General features: G+C 52.1%; 1 protein-coding gene across 1 annotated transcript; it reads left to right on the top strand.

The window, feature by feature from the left end:
- The first annotated feature begins 6,935 nt into the window (after window positions 1-6,935).
- On the top strand, window positions 6,936-10,349 carry LOC136002963 (osteocalcin 2-like). Its single transcript, XM_065658200.1, has 6 exons — window positions 6,936-7,363; window positions 7,790-7,918; window positions 8,089-8,221; window positions 9,546-9,604; window positions 9,704-9,832; window positions 10,283-10,349. Exons 1-6 carry the CDS (start codon window positions 6,936-6,938, stop codon window positions 10,347-10,349), a joined length of 945 nt encoding a protein of 314 aa, XP_065514272.1.
- Window positions 10,350-16,161: the final 5,812 nt, after the last annotated feature.

The raw sequence follows: 16,161 nt of genomic DNA, 5'->3' as shown, positions 1-16,161 counted from the left end.
TTCTACAGAACTTTGGAAAAAAATGAGATGAAGTATAGTACTGTAAGTCAAAAAAAAAAAAAAAAGGCTTGTTAAACTTTGATTCGTATGAAATTTATGTGCTAGTTAGAAGTATAAGAAATAAAAAGTTGTATTTAAAAGTTGCTAAAATATGAACTGATTTAGATCTAAGAGAAATAAATTAATAAATTAATAGTTAATATGCTGTTTATTAACATCTTTAAGAAATTACAAAAAGTAAATAGGGCTAAAGAATGTAGCTACTGCTGAGCTAATTGGAATTGCATATAAAGTGTATTATGTTTGGAATTAAATGGGAATATTTAAAATAAATAAATAAGCAAAATATCCCGGGTCTGCGCTGTACAGCTTGAACATAAATTTAAAGCCTGTGTCAAGCTTCAAGATAAACTCAGCTCATTGTAACTGAGAAGTTTTGCCAAGGCCAGGCAGCTCCCACTTAGCACCAGCGATTGTGCCACTTGTGTGGCCTTGCTTGTATCTAAACTTCAGCGAGAAGATTCTAAAGCGACGAAAGGGGGGGTTCTCCCCACCCCGACACTGCAGCGGTGGTGTAATTCTGAATGAAGCAGTCTGAGGGTGAAATTTAAAGGCATCTCCAGCAGATCCGTAGTTCTAATGAAGCTGGGAAATTAAACCAAAACCTTTTTTATATAGACTTTTTCTGTGGTAACTAATTGTAAGAAACTTCTTATTAAATTCACCGTGATAGTTTTTGAAATTGTGGAAAAAGAAGGCCATTTTTTGAAACCAATGGAATGCCAAATTTGGAACAAAGTTTTAACAGATGAATTCTCGTATTTGCCAGAAAGTCCTATACCTTTCTTGGGTCAAGATTTGTTAAGTAAATTGTAAACTCAATTCATGTTTTCTGAGAATTCCATTCAGTTGCATGTCCCATAAGAAGATGTTTGGATGGTGCAGATCTGCTTGCTGCAAGTGAGAAATCTCCAAGGAAATTTTAGATGCTGTATTTCCACTAGTACCCGCAGCCGAAGTATCGGTAAAGCCAACACTACACTGATAATACTTAAATAGGACTTCAATCTGGTAAGGAAAAACAATATCCAATAAATATGAAAGCCAAAATGGAGTTAGAGATTTTGATGAACAAATTTATGACAACCTTACAAGCTAACTGCATTCGATTGGACTTGCATATTTGTCTACTTATAGTTACAACACAAAACCAACCTGTGGCTATTGTGGGACAGTATGTTGACAATGCTAACAGACTGATATACTGATTGTTACTGATCAAAAAATGCAGGGAATTAATTTAAGTCTTAATGAGTCATGATCCTTTTGTCATATATGTACCCTTTGTGAAATCTAATTTTGATCTTTTTTTTATTATTTGCAATCTATGTCCTTTTAAATTACATTAGGTGATTTTCTTAATAGCATAGCTTTTGGCATGCCTGGATGTAAATTGATGTAGAATCTGCATGTCTTTGATGTCAAGCTACAGGACATACTTGTATTTGGTCTCATCCTACACGCTTGCACAGTTTTTGTAGATAGTTTAAGAAAGTCTCACAAAGCTGTAGTAGTCTGATGTGAAGATAACAATTAGCATCATTCTGTTAAAATTATTGAAGGTTCAACCCAATTAATAGAACTTAATGCAGCCTTACATGCCTTAGAGCTTTTTAAGGAGGAACCTCTAAATTTGATTTGTGATTCTGAGTAAGTAGTCGGGACCATCCCCTTCACCTTTTTTGAAAAAATCTCGCAACAGTAGCTCTTTGAATTGTTTGTATCATTGCAAACTGCATTACAGCATTGCAGACACCCACTATCTGTTACTCATATATGCTCCCGTACGACTTTACCAGATCCCATAACAGAAGGAAGTTGCGGACTCATACTGTAGCTACAGTCCGTTTCCAGTCTGCCAGGGCTTCACATATTTTCTTCCATTAGAATACTGCTACTTTAAAATAAATGTTTTATCCGACACTCGGACGAATAAAAGACATAGTTTGCTCTTGGCTAAAATGTCAAGGCCTAATTACAAATTTACGCTCCCTTGGAGTTAACCCTCACAGGCTCATAGCTAATGCCATTTAGCAGACTGATGTTACATATGTCTCATCCTTTGGTCGTTCGAAATATGTACACATTTCTATAGATACTTTTTCAGGTATGCTTTGTGCATCTGCTTGTACTAGTGAGAAAAACATGGATGTCTAGTGCCACTGGACCCACTGTTTTGCTATGCTGGGTGTGCCATAACAAATTAAAACTGGCAACGGTCCTGGCTAAACTGCTAGATCCGCGTAATATTTTTTATAGCAATGGGATGTTTCGCATGTCACAGGTATTCCACATTCTGCCACTGAATAAGCTATTATTGAACAAGTGCATTCCACACTGAAACAAACGTTATTAGTACAAAAAGGGGGAAGGGGACACGTGTGTGTTCTTATTCCGACAGGACCAAACTGACTTCCTGTGAAATACGTTAAACCTCACTATGAGCTGGAAAACCAGTGCAAGAACCCAATGCCAGAGATGCAATGTCTGTCCCTGCAGCAGACGGCAACGAAGAAACAGAAGAGACCAAGGCAAGAGGCCAATGATGTTACCTTGGGGCAGCTAAAGAAGTTACAACAAAATGCAAGTACTGTTATGACAGCAGCAGGCCCCTCACTCCAGTTAACACTTTCTTAGCCTATTCGGGTATTATCTCTTGCAACAGTGCAGTAACAATGACATGCATTGGGTAGATGGTGCATGGATACCACCAGAAGGTCAATGGCTGGAAAACAAGGATTGGATTAAACTTAATCAAATGCAGCAGTATTTTGTTGAGATCCCTCCTGTATGTATTTATAAGAAATTTAATTGACAATTGTTTGTCAGGGAAGTTTCACCTGTTTTATCAGTGATGAGGAATGGAGGAGTGGTTCAGAGTAATTTAGATTTTGTTTCCATTCTGGGTCTTAATATGCAAGGTATCTAAAATAACCACAGAAGATGTTTCGAATTTGTACTGGACCCCCTGTAAATTAGAGGCACTATCATATGAGAATGATACAGTTTTAAATTATTTGGATTAGGAATGAACTGGTGAAAAAATTTCAGTGCATTTGTTTTCCTTAATTGTTGTAATTTGTATTATTCTATTTCATTGTAAGTTGCTTTGTAATGATAATTTATAACAGGAAAATGGCACATAGGGTATGGTGATCCACAATGGACATTTAAACTCACCAACAGAATGCCCCCTTTTGACTTTGGAGGCAAGAGGTGACTGCACCACCACTCCAAAGTAGCCTGTCAGATCATGACTGTGGTCGCAAGGTGGATTGTGTGGCAGTTGCACATTCCCCTAAGATTTAGAGCCTTCAATGGGGCCGTTGATGGCTCTTTATTACCTGTCCCCAGGTACACACTTAGAGTGGTACCCAGGTGTTATCAGTCACATCCTCCCTGGTCTCGGGGCAGGGTGACTTCACCTCTACCAGCTGGTGGGACAGAAGGGGTGGGACCCTTGGTCAATTGACAGGGTCCTCAACAAGACGTGCCCAGAGCTATGTTGTAATGCCCACAGCCACATCTGACTAGACTAGAAAACGGGGTTCCCGCCGAAGATGCCCCTTGAGTGATCTTCTCGGAGCTGCGGGTCTGTGAACTAGAGTCCTTGCCTTGAATGAGCCCTTGCCTAATTTAGGCAGGTAATTGTTTATTGTGAGTACCCTGAAGTGAGAGGCCTCTAGTTTTGTTTCTTGTGAGTGACTACATGCACGTTGTGGATCCTCATTATTCTTATGTTATTGTATTCAAATAATCTCCTTAACTGATATCTGAACCTGTATTTTATGTTATCAGAGTGCTAAATATATGTAATACCATTGAAACGGAATTATAATGCTTATGAGCAAAATCAAGTAAAACAACACTTCCAAAAGAACGGTCTCAGATAATGTACAAGGCCTGATTTAGGATTTAGCCAGTGCCCTGAAAAACAAGTGCATAATTTAAGAATTAGCACTGTAAGATATAATGGTTAACATTATCTAATAGTATAAAATGATTAGACCCAAAACCTTAGTTTTCAGGCCTCAATCTGCACATATGGATTTTTGTGGGAATTAAGATAGCTGAGAAATCTACTTTTACATGGATTAATAATACTGTCTGTGATTGTTACTATATTGTTAATTGTGCACTTGGTTTGCGCAAAAACAAAAAAGGGGGAATTGTGGAGGGATGGTAAGATAGTAGGGGTCATGTAAATCTAATACAGTTAGCAGAACAAGAGTTAGATAAGCAGCGAACTCAGCTCATGTGAACTGCAAGCAAGACGCTGACTTGACAAAGTTATAAGAACCTTGACATTTAGTGTGTAACAAACAAAAGCCTTGCTGTTAGAAGTTCGTTGGGAAAAGCAGATGTAGTAACGAGAAGAATGCGGATCTAAGGGTGGAGCTGGCAGTTAAGTTGTAACCAATAATGAGCTTGCGGTTTGTAATATGCATAAGCCAGTTACTGATTATACTGAATATCTGTTGCTAGATGAATTAGGTTAATGTAATCCCTAGATTTTAGCCAATCAGGTTATGACTAGTAGGCATAATTATTGGAACATGTATAAAAGTGAACTGCTCTGTAATAAAGTTGAAGTTTGCTGATACTTATATTAAGTGTTTGCGTCTTCCCTCGCTGTGACAAATGCGACAGCAGGGCAAGACAGTGCAAGGCAAGGCAAAGCAGGGAAGGGCAGCACATGGCAAGGAAGGGCAAAGAAAGGCAGGGCAAGGCAGGGCAAGTCAAGGCAAGGCAAGGCAGGGCAAGGCAAGGCAAGGCAAGGCAAGGCAGGGCAAGGCAAGTTAGGGGAAGGCAAGTCAGGGCAGGGTAAGGCAGGGCAGGGCAAAGCAAGGCAAGGCAAGGAAAGCAAGGGCAGTGCAAGGTAAGGAAGTGCAAGGCAAGGCAGGGCAAGGAAAGGAGAGGTAAGGCAAGGCAAGGCAAGACAGGGCTGGGCAGGACACGGCAGGGCAGGGCAAGGCAGGCCAGGGTAGGGCAAGGTAAGTCAGGGCAGGGCAAGGCAAGGTAGGGCAAGGCAGGGCAGGGCAAGGCAGGGCATGGCAAGGCAAGGCAAGTCAGGACAAGGCAAGGCAGGGTCGGGCAAGGCAAGGCAAGGCAAGGAAAAGCAAGGCAGGGGAAGGCAAGGCAGGGCAAGACAGGGCAAGACCGGGAAGGCAGGGCAGGGTAGGGCAGGGCAAGAACGGGCAGGGCAAGACAGGTTAGGGCAAGGCAAGGCAATGTAGGGCAGGGCAAGGAAAGGCAATGCAGGGCAAGGCAAGGCAGGGCAAGACAGGGCCAGGCAAGGTAGGGTAGCGCAAGGCAGGGCAGGGTAAGGCTGGGCAGGGCAGGGCAAGGGAAGGCACGGCAAGGCAGAACAGGGCAGGGCAGGGCTGAACAGGGCAAGGCAGGGCTGAACAGGGCAAGGCAGGGTAAAGAAAGGCAAGGCAGGGCAAGGCAAGGTAAGGAAGGGTAAGGTAAGCTACGGCAATGCAAGGCAGGTCAAGGCAAGGCACAGCAAGGCAGGGCAAGGCAAGGCAGGGCAAAGCAAGGCAAAGCAAGGCGATGCAGGACAAGGCAGGGCAGGGCAAGTCAGTGCAAGGCAAGCCAGGGCAACGCAAGGCAGCGCAGGGCAAGGCAAGGCAGGGCAAGGCAAGGCAAGGCACGTCAGGGCAAGGCAGGGCAAGTCAAGGAACAGCAAGGCAGGGGAAGGCAGGGCAAGGCACACAAGGCAGGAAAAGGAAAGGCAGGGCGAGGCAGGGCAAGGCAAGGTAGGGCAAGGCAAGACAGGGTGAGGCAGGGCAAGGCAAGGCAAGGCAGGGAAGGCAAAGCAAGGCTGGGCAAGGCAAAGCAAGGCAAGGCAGGGAAGGCAAAGCAAGGCTGGGAAAGGCAAAGCAAGGCAGAGCAAGGCAAGGCACGGGAAGGCAAGGCAATGCAGAGCTATGCAGGGCAGAGCAAGGCAGGGCAAGGCAGGGCCGGGCAAGGCAGGGCAAGGCAAGGCAGGGCAAGGCAAGGAAGGCAAGGCAAGGTAGGGCAAGGCAAGACAGGACAAGGCAGGGCAAGTCAAGGCAAGGCAAGGAAAGGCAGGGCAAGGCAGGGTAGGGGAAGGCCGGGCAAGGTAGAGCAAGGCAAGTAAAAGGCAAGGAAGGACAAGGCAAGGCAGGGCAAGGCAGGGTAAGGAAGGGCAGGGCAAGGCAATGCAGGTCAGGGCAGGGCAAGGCAAGGCGAGGCAAGGCGAGGCGAGGCGAGGCGAGGCGAGGCAAGGCAAGGGGCGAGGAGAGAAAAGGAAAGAAAGGAAAAGAAAAGAAAAGGAAAGAAAAGGAAAGGAAAGGGAAGGAAAGGAAAGAAAAGAAAAGAAAAGAAAAGAAAAGAAAAGAAAAGAAAAGAAAAGAAAAGAAAAGAAAAGAAAAGAAAAGAAAAGAAAAGAAAAGAAAAGAAAAGAAAAGAAAAGAAAAAAGAAAAGAAAACAAAAGAAAAGGAAAGGAAAGGAAAGGAAAGGAAAGGAAAGGAAAGGAAAGGAAAGGAAAGGAAAGGAAAGGAAAGGAAAGGAAAGGAAAGGAAAGGAAAAGAAAGGAAAGAAAAGAAAAGGAAAGGAAAGAAAAGGGAAGAAAAGAAAAGAAAAGGAAAGAAAAGGAAAAGAAAGAAAAGAAACGAAAATGAAAGAAAATGAAAGAAAAGGAAAGAAAAGTAAAGAAAAGGAAAGGAAAGAAAAGGAAAGGAAAGAAAAGAAAAGGAAAGAAAAGGAAAGAATAGGAAAGAAAAGGAAAGAAAAGGAAAGAAAAGAAAAGGAAAGAAAATAAAGAAAAGGAAAGAACAGGAAAGAAAAGAAAAGGAAGGAAAGGATTCCCAGTGTCACCAGTAACACCGGTGTCACCCTGAGCCCCATGGGCACCAGTGCTCCCAGTGCTCCCAGTGTCACCGTCGCTCTCAAGGATATCGGAGCCACCAGTGTCCCCAGTAACACCAGTGTCACCGTGACCCCCACGGCCACCAGTGCTCCCGGTGTCACCGTCACCCCCGTTGCCACCAGCATCCCCGTCGTCCCCGTCGCTCCCAGTCCCGCGGGTGCCACCGTCGCTCCCAGTGCTCCCAGTTCCACCAGTCCCAGCATCGCCGTTGTCCCCATGGACACCGGTGGCACCGAGGCCGCCGCCGATGTCACCGCCGCTGGCACCGCGCACAGCTCCTCGTCGTCATCGTCCTCGTCATCGTCGTCATCGTCCTCGTCTTCGTCGTCCTCGTCGTCATCGTCCTCGTCGTCATCATCGGACTCTGACTCCAGCGACTCGGCCCTGGCATCGCCCGCCCAACCGTGAGTGTCCCCAAGCATCCCCAAGTGTCCCCTGGATCTCCCCAAAGTGTTCCCTGTGTGTCATTGTCCTCTCAGTGTCCCGTGGGTGTCCCCAAAGTGTCCCCGGAGTGTCCCCGGAGTGTCCCCTGGATGTCACTGTCATCTCAGTGTCCCCAGAGTGTCCCCCATGTCCCCTGGGTGTGACCATGTCCCCCCGTGTCCCCCTCATGTTGCCCCTTGTCCCCAGGTTCTCATGTCACTTGTCCCTCCTCATTGTCCCCTGTGTCCCCTCAGTGTCCCCAGGATCTCATGTCACTTGTCCCCCCATGTTGTCACTTGTCCTCAAAGTCTCGCGTCCCTTGTCCCCTCATCTTGTCCCTCGTCCCCAGAGCCTCACGTCCCCCCATGTCCCCCCTGTCCCCCTTCACTGTCCCTCTGTCCCCACAGGTCCCCCGGTGCCACCGCCGCCCCAGCGCTGCCGCCTGCGGCCCCGTTGGCCTCGGCCACCAATGTCCCCATTGGCCCCATCGTCCCCCGCCGCAAACGCCGCAGCTCCAGCTCCTCCTCCTCTTCCTCGTCCTCCTCCTCCTCCTCCTCCTCCTCTTCATCCTCCTCCTCTTCTTCATCCTCCTCGTCCTTCTCTTCCTCCTCATCCTCCTCCTCCTCTTCTTCATCCTCCTCGTCCTCCTCCTCCTCCTCCGCTCCCGAAAACGCCTCTGAAAACGCCCCCGACGCCCCCATCAAAGCGTCGCCCCATCCCGATGCCACCAAAACCCCTCCCCCTGCCCCCACACCCACCGCGACGGCAGCAACAACGGCGCCGTCGGCAGCGGCGGCACCGGCGGCGGCAGCGATGCCGTCGGCAGCACCGTCCCTGCTGTCAATCAAACCCGCCCTCTCCCCCCCGCCCCGCCCCCACCCCCCGCCCCTCCCCCCGCCCCTCCCCCAACCCCCTCCTGGCGCTCAGCCCCTCCCCCACCCGGGGCGTGGCCATGCGGGGGCCCCTCCCCCTTTTGGAACATCCGACCCATAGTGAAGGGGCTGAACCATAGAAGGATCTTCTGCCCCATAGCGGGGGATTCTGACCCATAGAAGGAGCCTCTGCCCCATAGTGGGTCCCCCTGCCCCATAGCAGGACCGTCTGACCCATAGAAGGGGGTTCTGCCCCAAAGAGGGGGGTCTGACCCATAGCGGGGGGGGGCGGGGTCTGACCTATTGCAGCCGGTCCTGCCCCATAGAAGGATCATCCGCCCCATAGCGGGACCCTCGGCCCCATAGCAGGGGGTGTGACCCATAGAAGGCTCATCCGCCCCATAGCGGGGGTCTGTGCCCCATAGCGGGGTGTTCCCTGCCCCATAGCGGGGGGGGGGGAGGTCTGAGCCACATGGGGGGGGGGCTGCGACCCATACAGGGGATTGGGGGGGTCTCTGCCCCGTAGTGGGTGGCTCTGGCCCCACATGTCATGCCCCTGCCCCACATCTGTGCCCCACACCGGACACGGGAGCTCCCATGGGACTTGGTGGAGGTGAGGAGATGTGGGGCAGGACGTGGGGCAGGACGTGTGGGGTGAATGTGTCCACTCGGGGGGCAGAGCTGTGGGTCGTGTTGGCACTTGAGGGGCAGATCTATGGGGCCGGTGGATGTTGGTGCTGAGTTGGGGGGGGCGGGGGGTCCAGATCTATGGGTTGCGTTCCCACTTGGGGGGCAGAGCTGTGGGGCTCAGTGGGGTGAGTTGTCCCTACTTGGGGGGCTGATCTATGGGGCCCAGGGGGTGTGTGTTTTGTTCAGTTGGGGGGCAGATCCATAGGGCTCCATGGGGTGCATTGCTCTTACTTGGGGGGCAGATCTGTGGGGCTTACGGGGGCATCTGTTGCGCTTAGTTGTGGGGCAGATCTATGGGGCGCCGCGTTGGTTCGGCCGCTTCGAGCGGGGGTTATGGGGCAGGCGCCCCACACTTGGGGGGCAGGCGCCGCGCTTGGTATGGGGCGTATTAGTGGGGTCGTGGGGCGCTTGGGGGGCAGATGTGGGGCTGGGAGGGGGCATCTATGGGGCTGGCAGTGCGCTGTGGGGCAGGCTATGGGGCTGGGGGGGGGGATCCATGGGGCTGGGGGTGGAGGGATCTATGGGGCTGCCAGCCGGCCGTGGGTCCGGGCGTGTGGCGCCATGGGGCGGCGCTGTGGGGCTGACCCATATCCCCCCCCAGGGGGCAGAGTCCCGCGCCGGCGCCAAGGAACCCGCAGCCACTTGTGCAGCAGCCGGAAGGTTGTGGGGCAGGATCTGTGGGGCGGGATCTATGGGGTTGCCGCCTCCCCCCCCCCCAAAAAAAAAAACACCCATCCTCACCCCCTTTTTCTCTTGCAGCCTGGAAGCCCCGCCCCCTCCGCAGGCCACGCCCACTGTTGGCCACGCCCACGGTTTGTTAACCCCGCCCCCTTTCCCCCCTCCCATGTGTTTTATGGAGATAAAGAAACCGACCAATGGCAGCGCTGGGTTGTGTCTGGGGGGGGCGGGGCCTGGGGAGGGGGCGGGGCTTTGGCAGCTTCAGTTCTATTGGGATTTTTGGGGGGGGGGGGGGACGACCCCAAAAAACCCCCCGGGACCCCCAAAATCTGCCCCCTGGGACCCCAAAACCCCCTTAAATCCCCCCAATGATTCCCCTGGGACCCCCCTGCCAATATTGGGGACCCCCTAGGATCCCCCAAACCCCGCCAGGACCCACATTGGGGACCCCCCAGGACCCACATCGGGACCCCCCCAGACACCTTTGGGACTCCCCCCAATATTGGGGACCCCCCCCAAATATTCTTGGGACCCACCCCCAATATTGGGGACCCCCCCAAATCCCCCCTTGGGACCCACATTGGGAACCCCCCAGGACCCACATTGGGGACCCCCCTAAAGCATCCTGGGACCCAACCCCCCCCCCCCCCCCCCCCCCAGAGCTCCCATCTCCGTCGTGACCCCAAAAATCAACACGCAAGAGCCGCTCGATTCCCGCACCGCGTGATTGACACCTGTCACTCAACAGGAAGACACCCCCACCACCCCAAACCCGGGGGAAGGGGCGGGGCCAAGACCGGGGCGAAGTCAAAGGGTGGGTGGGGTCAAAGGCTGGGCGGAGCTGGGGGGGGAGTGGGCGGGGCTACAGCTCAGGGAAGGGGATTAAGGGAGGGGGCGTGGCCTGGGGGCTGGTGGGCGGGGTCGGGGGAGAGTGGGCAGGGTCGGAGGGGGCGTGGTCACGGGAAGGGGGCGTGGTCACAGGAGGGGCGGCCAGTCCTACGGCATGATGTCCGTCAGCTCCGGGGGGCTGGAAAACGGGTAGATGCGCAGCCCCTCGAACGCCTCTGGGGGGGCACACGGAGTCAGGGGGACCCCCCCGTACACGCCCAGACCCACATGGAGCCCCCCAGACCCCGAAATAGTCAATGGGGACCCCCCAAAACGGCCCCTCAAACGTCTCTAGGGGGAGGAAATGGGGGTCAGGGGACCCCCCAATAAACCCCCAGACCCACAGAGACCCCCGGACCTACATATAACCCCCCAGACCGCGAAAAAATCAATGGGAACCCCCGAAATAATCAATGGGGACCCCAAAATAGTCAATGGGGACCCCCCCCCAAACAGCCCCTCGAACGCTTTTGGGGGGAGACCCTCTCTCTGCCATGTGTCTGCTGCCTGCAGCTGTGTCTCTGTCCCTGGGTCTGCTCCCTATCAGTGTCACAGACCCCGTCCCACCCGCTGTGTGCTCAGCTCTGTCCTGCTCACACCTCCCGGCACTGTCCAGGGGCAGCTCTGTGTGTGCAGGGGCTCAGGAGCAGCTCAGACAAGTTCTAACGAGAACTGGGGTCTCAGTGTCTTCTCCAAAGACGAGAAATAAATCCCCATCTCCCACTGCCCACCCAGACAACCAAGAGTGGAAAGCTGAAAGCACGGACTCCTTCCCTTGCAGCTGTTGCTGTCTTGGTGTCGTTGTTCAGAAGGACCCTCTGCAATGTCTGTGGGGGTGATCTGGAGCTCTGAGCAGCCCTGACCCACACAGCACCCTTCAGCCCCACAAGCTCCCTGCGTGCCCTGCCGGGGGTCGCTCCTTCCACCCACAGCTGCTGCCATGGGATCTCCCCGGGCAGGCTGAGCACTGACCCTGGCAGGCGGCAGAGTCCCTGCCCCGGCACAGCCCTGGGGTGCAGGGACCCTGCTCTGCAGGACAGTCCTGGGCACCCCTGGCTGCAAAACCTGCTTCTCGGATTTTCAAAATTTCTTAACAAGATCCCTGTCCTTGCAGATCCCACAGGCTGTCCCTGTGCCAGTTTTAGGAGACGCCTCCACGAGTTACAGCTGCATTGCCCTGCACCCAGAGACTTACCATGTCAAGGGCTGCAAAGATTTCTCCTCCAGTGAGCTCTCAGTCATCCTCCCAATCCTCACCACCTTTAATCTCTCTCTGCCTTGCTCGTCTCCCTGAGATCCCCAGGCAGAGCCCTCAGCCCTGCTGCGCTTTGCAGAGGAGCTGCTCCTGGGCAGAGCTGTCTCTCTGCAGCGCTGCCGCTTGCCATGAGCTCCCTCTGTCCCAGGAGCCCAGCCCAGCTCAGCAGCACAGGAGCAGCCCCATGCACTTTAATGACCCCTCTGGTGGCTTTGGTGCTGAGTGCATGAGCCTCAGACCCTGAGAGGCAGTGGAAGAAACCTCTGAAGTAGTCAAAGTCAGATTCAAACTCCAAAGCTTCTTGTAATGTTACCAGGTCCCACTGAGGGACACTACTGAGAAACCATCCCCAGGGTCAGTTAGGGCAGAAAACTGAAAGCAGAGCACAGGGTAAGCAAAGTAAAGGTGGCTCTTATGCTGAGTAAACCTGGATATGTTACATTAACCAAATGGCCAAGCCCCGACCCCCAGCCCTGGGAAGGCAGATCCTGTCCCTCCCACGTTGCCCAGGGCTCTTCCTGGGACAGTGTGATGTGGGGCCGTGAAAGGCCAAGGGCAGGACTATGGTCCCACACCTCCCAGGTTCCTGGCTGGGGACAAGGAGGCCCTGAGGCCCCTGTGCTGTAAGGACGAGGTGTCTCCTCACAGGCATCAGAGGTGGAGACAACAGCCATCGCTAAGGGGAGAAGGAGCTCATGTCTGTTGGCACCTTTCAGCCTTTTTACATCCCTTGATCATCTCCACGACAGCCAGTCCTATGCTGTGGCATCACCTGCACCTCTTTCCCTGCAGGCTGGAGACATCCCCCCTGCTGCCCCACCTTGCTCTTGTCTGAGCGTCTTCCTTCCTTTGCTGAGATCTCTCCGTCCTCCCCAGCTGTTCCTTGAAGCCCAAAGCCTTGGGCTGATGCAGACTCCTCTGGGTGACCTGCTCCACCACAGCACTGCCCTTCCACTCACATTCCTTTCTGCTCATGTCCAGCCTGGACCTCCCCAGCTGCACTGTGTGCCATTATTTCATTCCTATTCTGTTTCCCACTATGAAGAAAACCTCCACCCTCTCTGAAACCACCCTTCAAGCACTCTCAGGCTACTCCTACACTGCTGCAGCCTCCCCAGCGCTGCTGGGCCAAAGCAGCCCAGGTCCCTCAGCATCCCTCACCATGTGCACAAGGTCCTGACCCCTGCCTTGGCAGAGCCCTGCACTCTCCAGTTCCTCCCTGCTTCTCCAAACTGGGAGCCGCACACTGGTACACACCCGTGTGTGTGGGGTCACACCAGTGCTGAAGCGAATGGGATGAGAACTCCAGGTGTCTGGGTTCCCACGCTCCTCCTCATGCAGCCCCGTGTGCAGCTGCCTTGTTCATGGTGAGCGTGCAGCACGGGCTTGTGTGGCGGCCCTTGTAGTGCCCAGGCCCTTCTCCTCAGGGTCACTGCTCAGCCTGTCAGGTCCTGGTCTGTCCTGGTGGATGGGGTTATTCTCCTGCCCTGATACAGAACTGGCCACTTCTCCTTATCAAAATTCAGAGCTTTCTGATCAGTGAATCCCAAAGTTTCTCAAGGTCTGTTTGCTCACTTCTCAATGTTTGTATACAGATCACTTATCCTGATAAGGTTGCCTCTCCCAAGATAAGAACATGAGGGTACTACAAATAGCCTCTCCTGGAGAAACAGTGGGGTGCTGGGGGTCTCGTGCTCATCATGCCAGAGGCCTGGACTTAGAGGGGAAGTCTCCCTTCATGTGGGTGAGCCGCAGGAATGCTTGGAGTTCTACCTGGGGACAGACAATGTCAGCTGAAAGTCGAGGAGTCAGCATGAGAGGGCAGAACAACAAGGGCAGTTTTGTGGTAGGCGAACATCAGCTACACGCTCACTGATCCTTCAAACAAGTGAAAGAAGCCTCATGTTTCCAGACCCTGTCCTTGTTGCAGACCTAAGATATCCCAATATCTGCAAGGTACCAGCCATCCAGAAGGGGTATGGAGCTCATTGACAACATCTTCCCGACACGGGTGACTGAGGACTCAGTGAGGTGAGGTGCCCTGTGGGACTTGACACTTACAAAGCAGAAAGAGTTGGTCAGGGGTGTAACAGTCAGGAATGAGAAAGTAGAGTTGAGGCTCCTGGAAGATGATAACAAGGCAAAGAGCAGGATTTCAGGAGAGCAGGCTTTGGCCTGCTGAGGGACCTACTTGGGTCCTGTGGGATATGACCTTGGTGTCTGCAGTGCTTTTTCCTCTCCCATTTCCTCCCTCCTCTCTCCCACCTGCTGTTGTGCAGCGTTTTTTACCCTTTCTCAAATACAATATCACAGAGGTGCTGCCAGCATCACTGAGTGGCTCAGATTTGGGAAGGATTTGTCTTGTTGTCTTCTCAGAGAGGTGACAACTGTAGCATACCCACCCTCACCCCCAGTTCCAAGACTTTGCCATGTAAACCCAGTACAAGTGACAACATGTTGGGTGTTACAATCTACTTGATCATGGAGAAGAAATGGAAAAGATCTTCCGTTCAGCAACACGAGGAAGTCTCCAGTCAATGAGCAGGTTCCTATGGGGAACTGAAAGCCCCCTGACATTCACTGGCCAGCAAAGTGGCAGGTACCAAAAGTCCTGGGCCAACTTCTCAACATGTTTGCCTGGTGGGTCAACAAGGGTGATGCTCACCTGGATCTGGCACTGGGATACAAGGAAGAGCTGGTGGGGGATGTGAACACCAGTGTCCACCTTGGCTGTGGTGACCAGGAAACAGTGGGGTCCCAGGCACCAGAGGGGAGGGAGGAAGGCCAGCAGCAGAGGGCTGATGGGCTTCAGAGGAGAATAATTTGACATACTTCTAGGGCTGACACAGGTGGTGCCATGGGAAGAAGCTCAGAGGAGTGAAGGAGCTCAGGAAATCTGAGAAGCGTTACAGGACAGCCTGCTCCAAGCACAAGAATGATCTCTCCAAGTACCCATGAACCGAAGCATTTATCTCGTGAGGCTGCTCATCTGAAATTATGGAGCTCCAGGGCAAAAAGGCAGCAGACAGGAGGTGGAAGCAGGGGAAGCTGTTAATAAGGAATTTAGAAACCTTGTCCATGAATGTGGGGATGATGCCAAAGCTCCCCTGGACTTGATAGCTGCCGGGAGGGTAATGGCAGCAAGATGATCTGACACAGCTTCCTTACAGTAAAAGAAGAGACAGGGCGATCATGGGCCTGCTGCTGAACTTCCTAAGAGTAAAATCAGACAGGACTGAGGTACTTGATGGTTTCTTTGCCTCCATCTTCACCAGCATGGTCTCCTGGGACTTTGCTCCTGAAGTCAGCAGTCTGGAGAACACCCAGGAGTGGATGGGGCTCAAGTCAGGGGTTACCTGAGCAAACTCAGACACCATTATAGAAAAGGAGATGGGTCATTTGACCAGGTCCCTGAACACAGGTGTAGCTGTGCTGTGGCACCTGACATTCCCAGGAACACCCAGCCTTGGTCCAGAGAAGTGTGACTCCTCTTGAGGTGGCCTGGACTATCTCCTCACTCAAGTGGTGCGTCAGGCACCCACTTTTCTGACATATTCAGTCTTTATCAGGAGATGCTCCACATCCATATGAACTGGAGGCTGCTGATACCACCTGTTCTGGAAAGGTTGGGAAGGGCGAGCAGGGAAGGAAATAGAAGAAATTTGGCTTTATTCCTAGTTATTATGGAAATGCTCTCTGTTTGGCTATTCCTGAAATCTCCTGATCATCCACACCAGACTTGAAGTCTTTAAGAAAATGCTGCACAAAGCCTTTGCTTGAAAGAGCATTTTAGATGTTAATGAGCCCTCTGCTGCCATGATCCTGAACTGCAGCTACTGAAAGAATGAACAAACCTCTGTGTAAGTGAAAGGCCGAGGCAAAACCCAAGTTTCTGAGGGTGTTTGGGACCCCACGAAGGGCCATCGCTGACACGGCTGTGAAGGAAACAACCAGTTGAGGTCCGTGTTCCTGGAGGTTGGTGAAGGAAAGACTTGGAGACACCGGTTACAGGTGGTGAAGGTGATGCGGAGGTGGCTCTGGTGCCATGTCAGCCCTTAATGTTTGTTTTTTTAATCATCAGAATGGCTGAGCCCTGACCCCTGGGGCTTGGTAAATTTTTCTCAAATATTTTTCAAGGCTTTTCCTTTGGACAGTGTGAGTGCTTTGTGTTTTGGGGGTGGGTTTTATGTCAAGTGCTGTTGCTTTAACTGCAAGGCTCTGGTTTTCTGTGGAGTTGGAAATGCCTGGGAGTTTCTCACAACTCCTCCGGCTTCTTTCATACACCTGGCAGTGGTCACCAATCACCTCAATGTCCCAGTCCCAAACTTGCTTGGATCCTCTATTTGGATCCATATCCCATCACTGCAGGAAGTTCATGCATCCACCAGGTTCATGG

The sequence above is a fragment of the Caloenas nicobarica genome, unplaced genomic scaffold (genome assembly GCF_036013445.1).
Source record: "Caloenas nicobarica isolate bCalNic1 unplaced genomic scaffold, bCalNic1.hap1 Scaffold_86, whole genome shotgun sequence".
Lineage (NCBI taxonomy): Eukaryota > Metazoa > Chordata > Aves > Columbiformes > Columbidae > Caloenas > Caloenas nicobarica.
This window is presented reverse-complemented; position numbering and strand designations above follow the sequence as displayed.

Excerpts from the sequence above, each read along its gene's own strand:
- LOC136002963 (XM_065658200.1), top strand. The coding sequence starts at position 6,936 with ATGGGCACCAGTGCTCCCAGTGCTCCCAGTGTCACCGTCGCTCTCAAG. Across the intron at positions 8,222-9,545 it reads TCGGCAGCACCGTCCCTGCT|GGGGCAGAGTCCCGCGCCGG; the intron begins GTCAATCAAACC and ends ATCCCCCCCCAG. Across the intron at positions 9,605-9,703 it reads ACTTGTGCAGCAGCCGGAAG|CCTGGAAGCCCCGCCCCCTC; the intron begins GTTGTGGGGCAG and ends TTTCTCTTGCAG.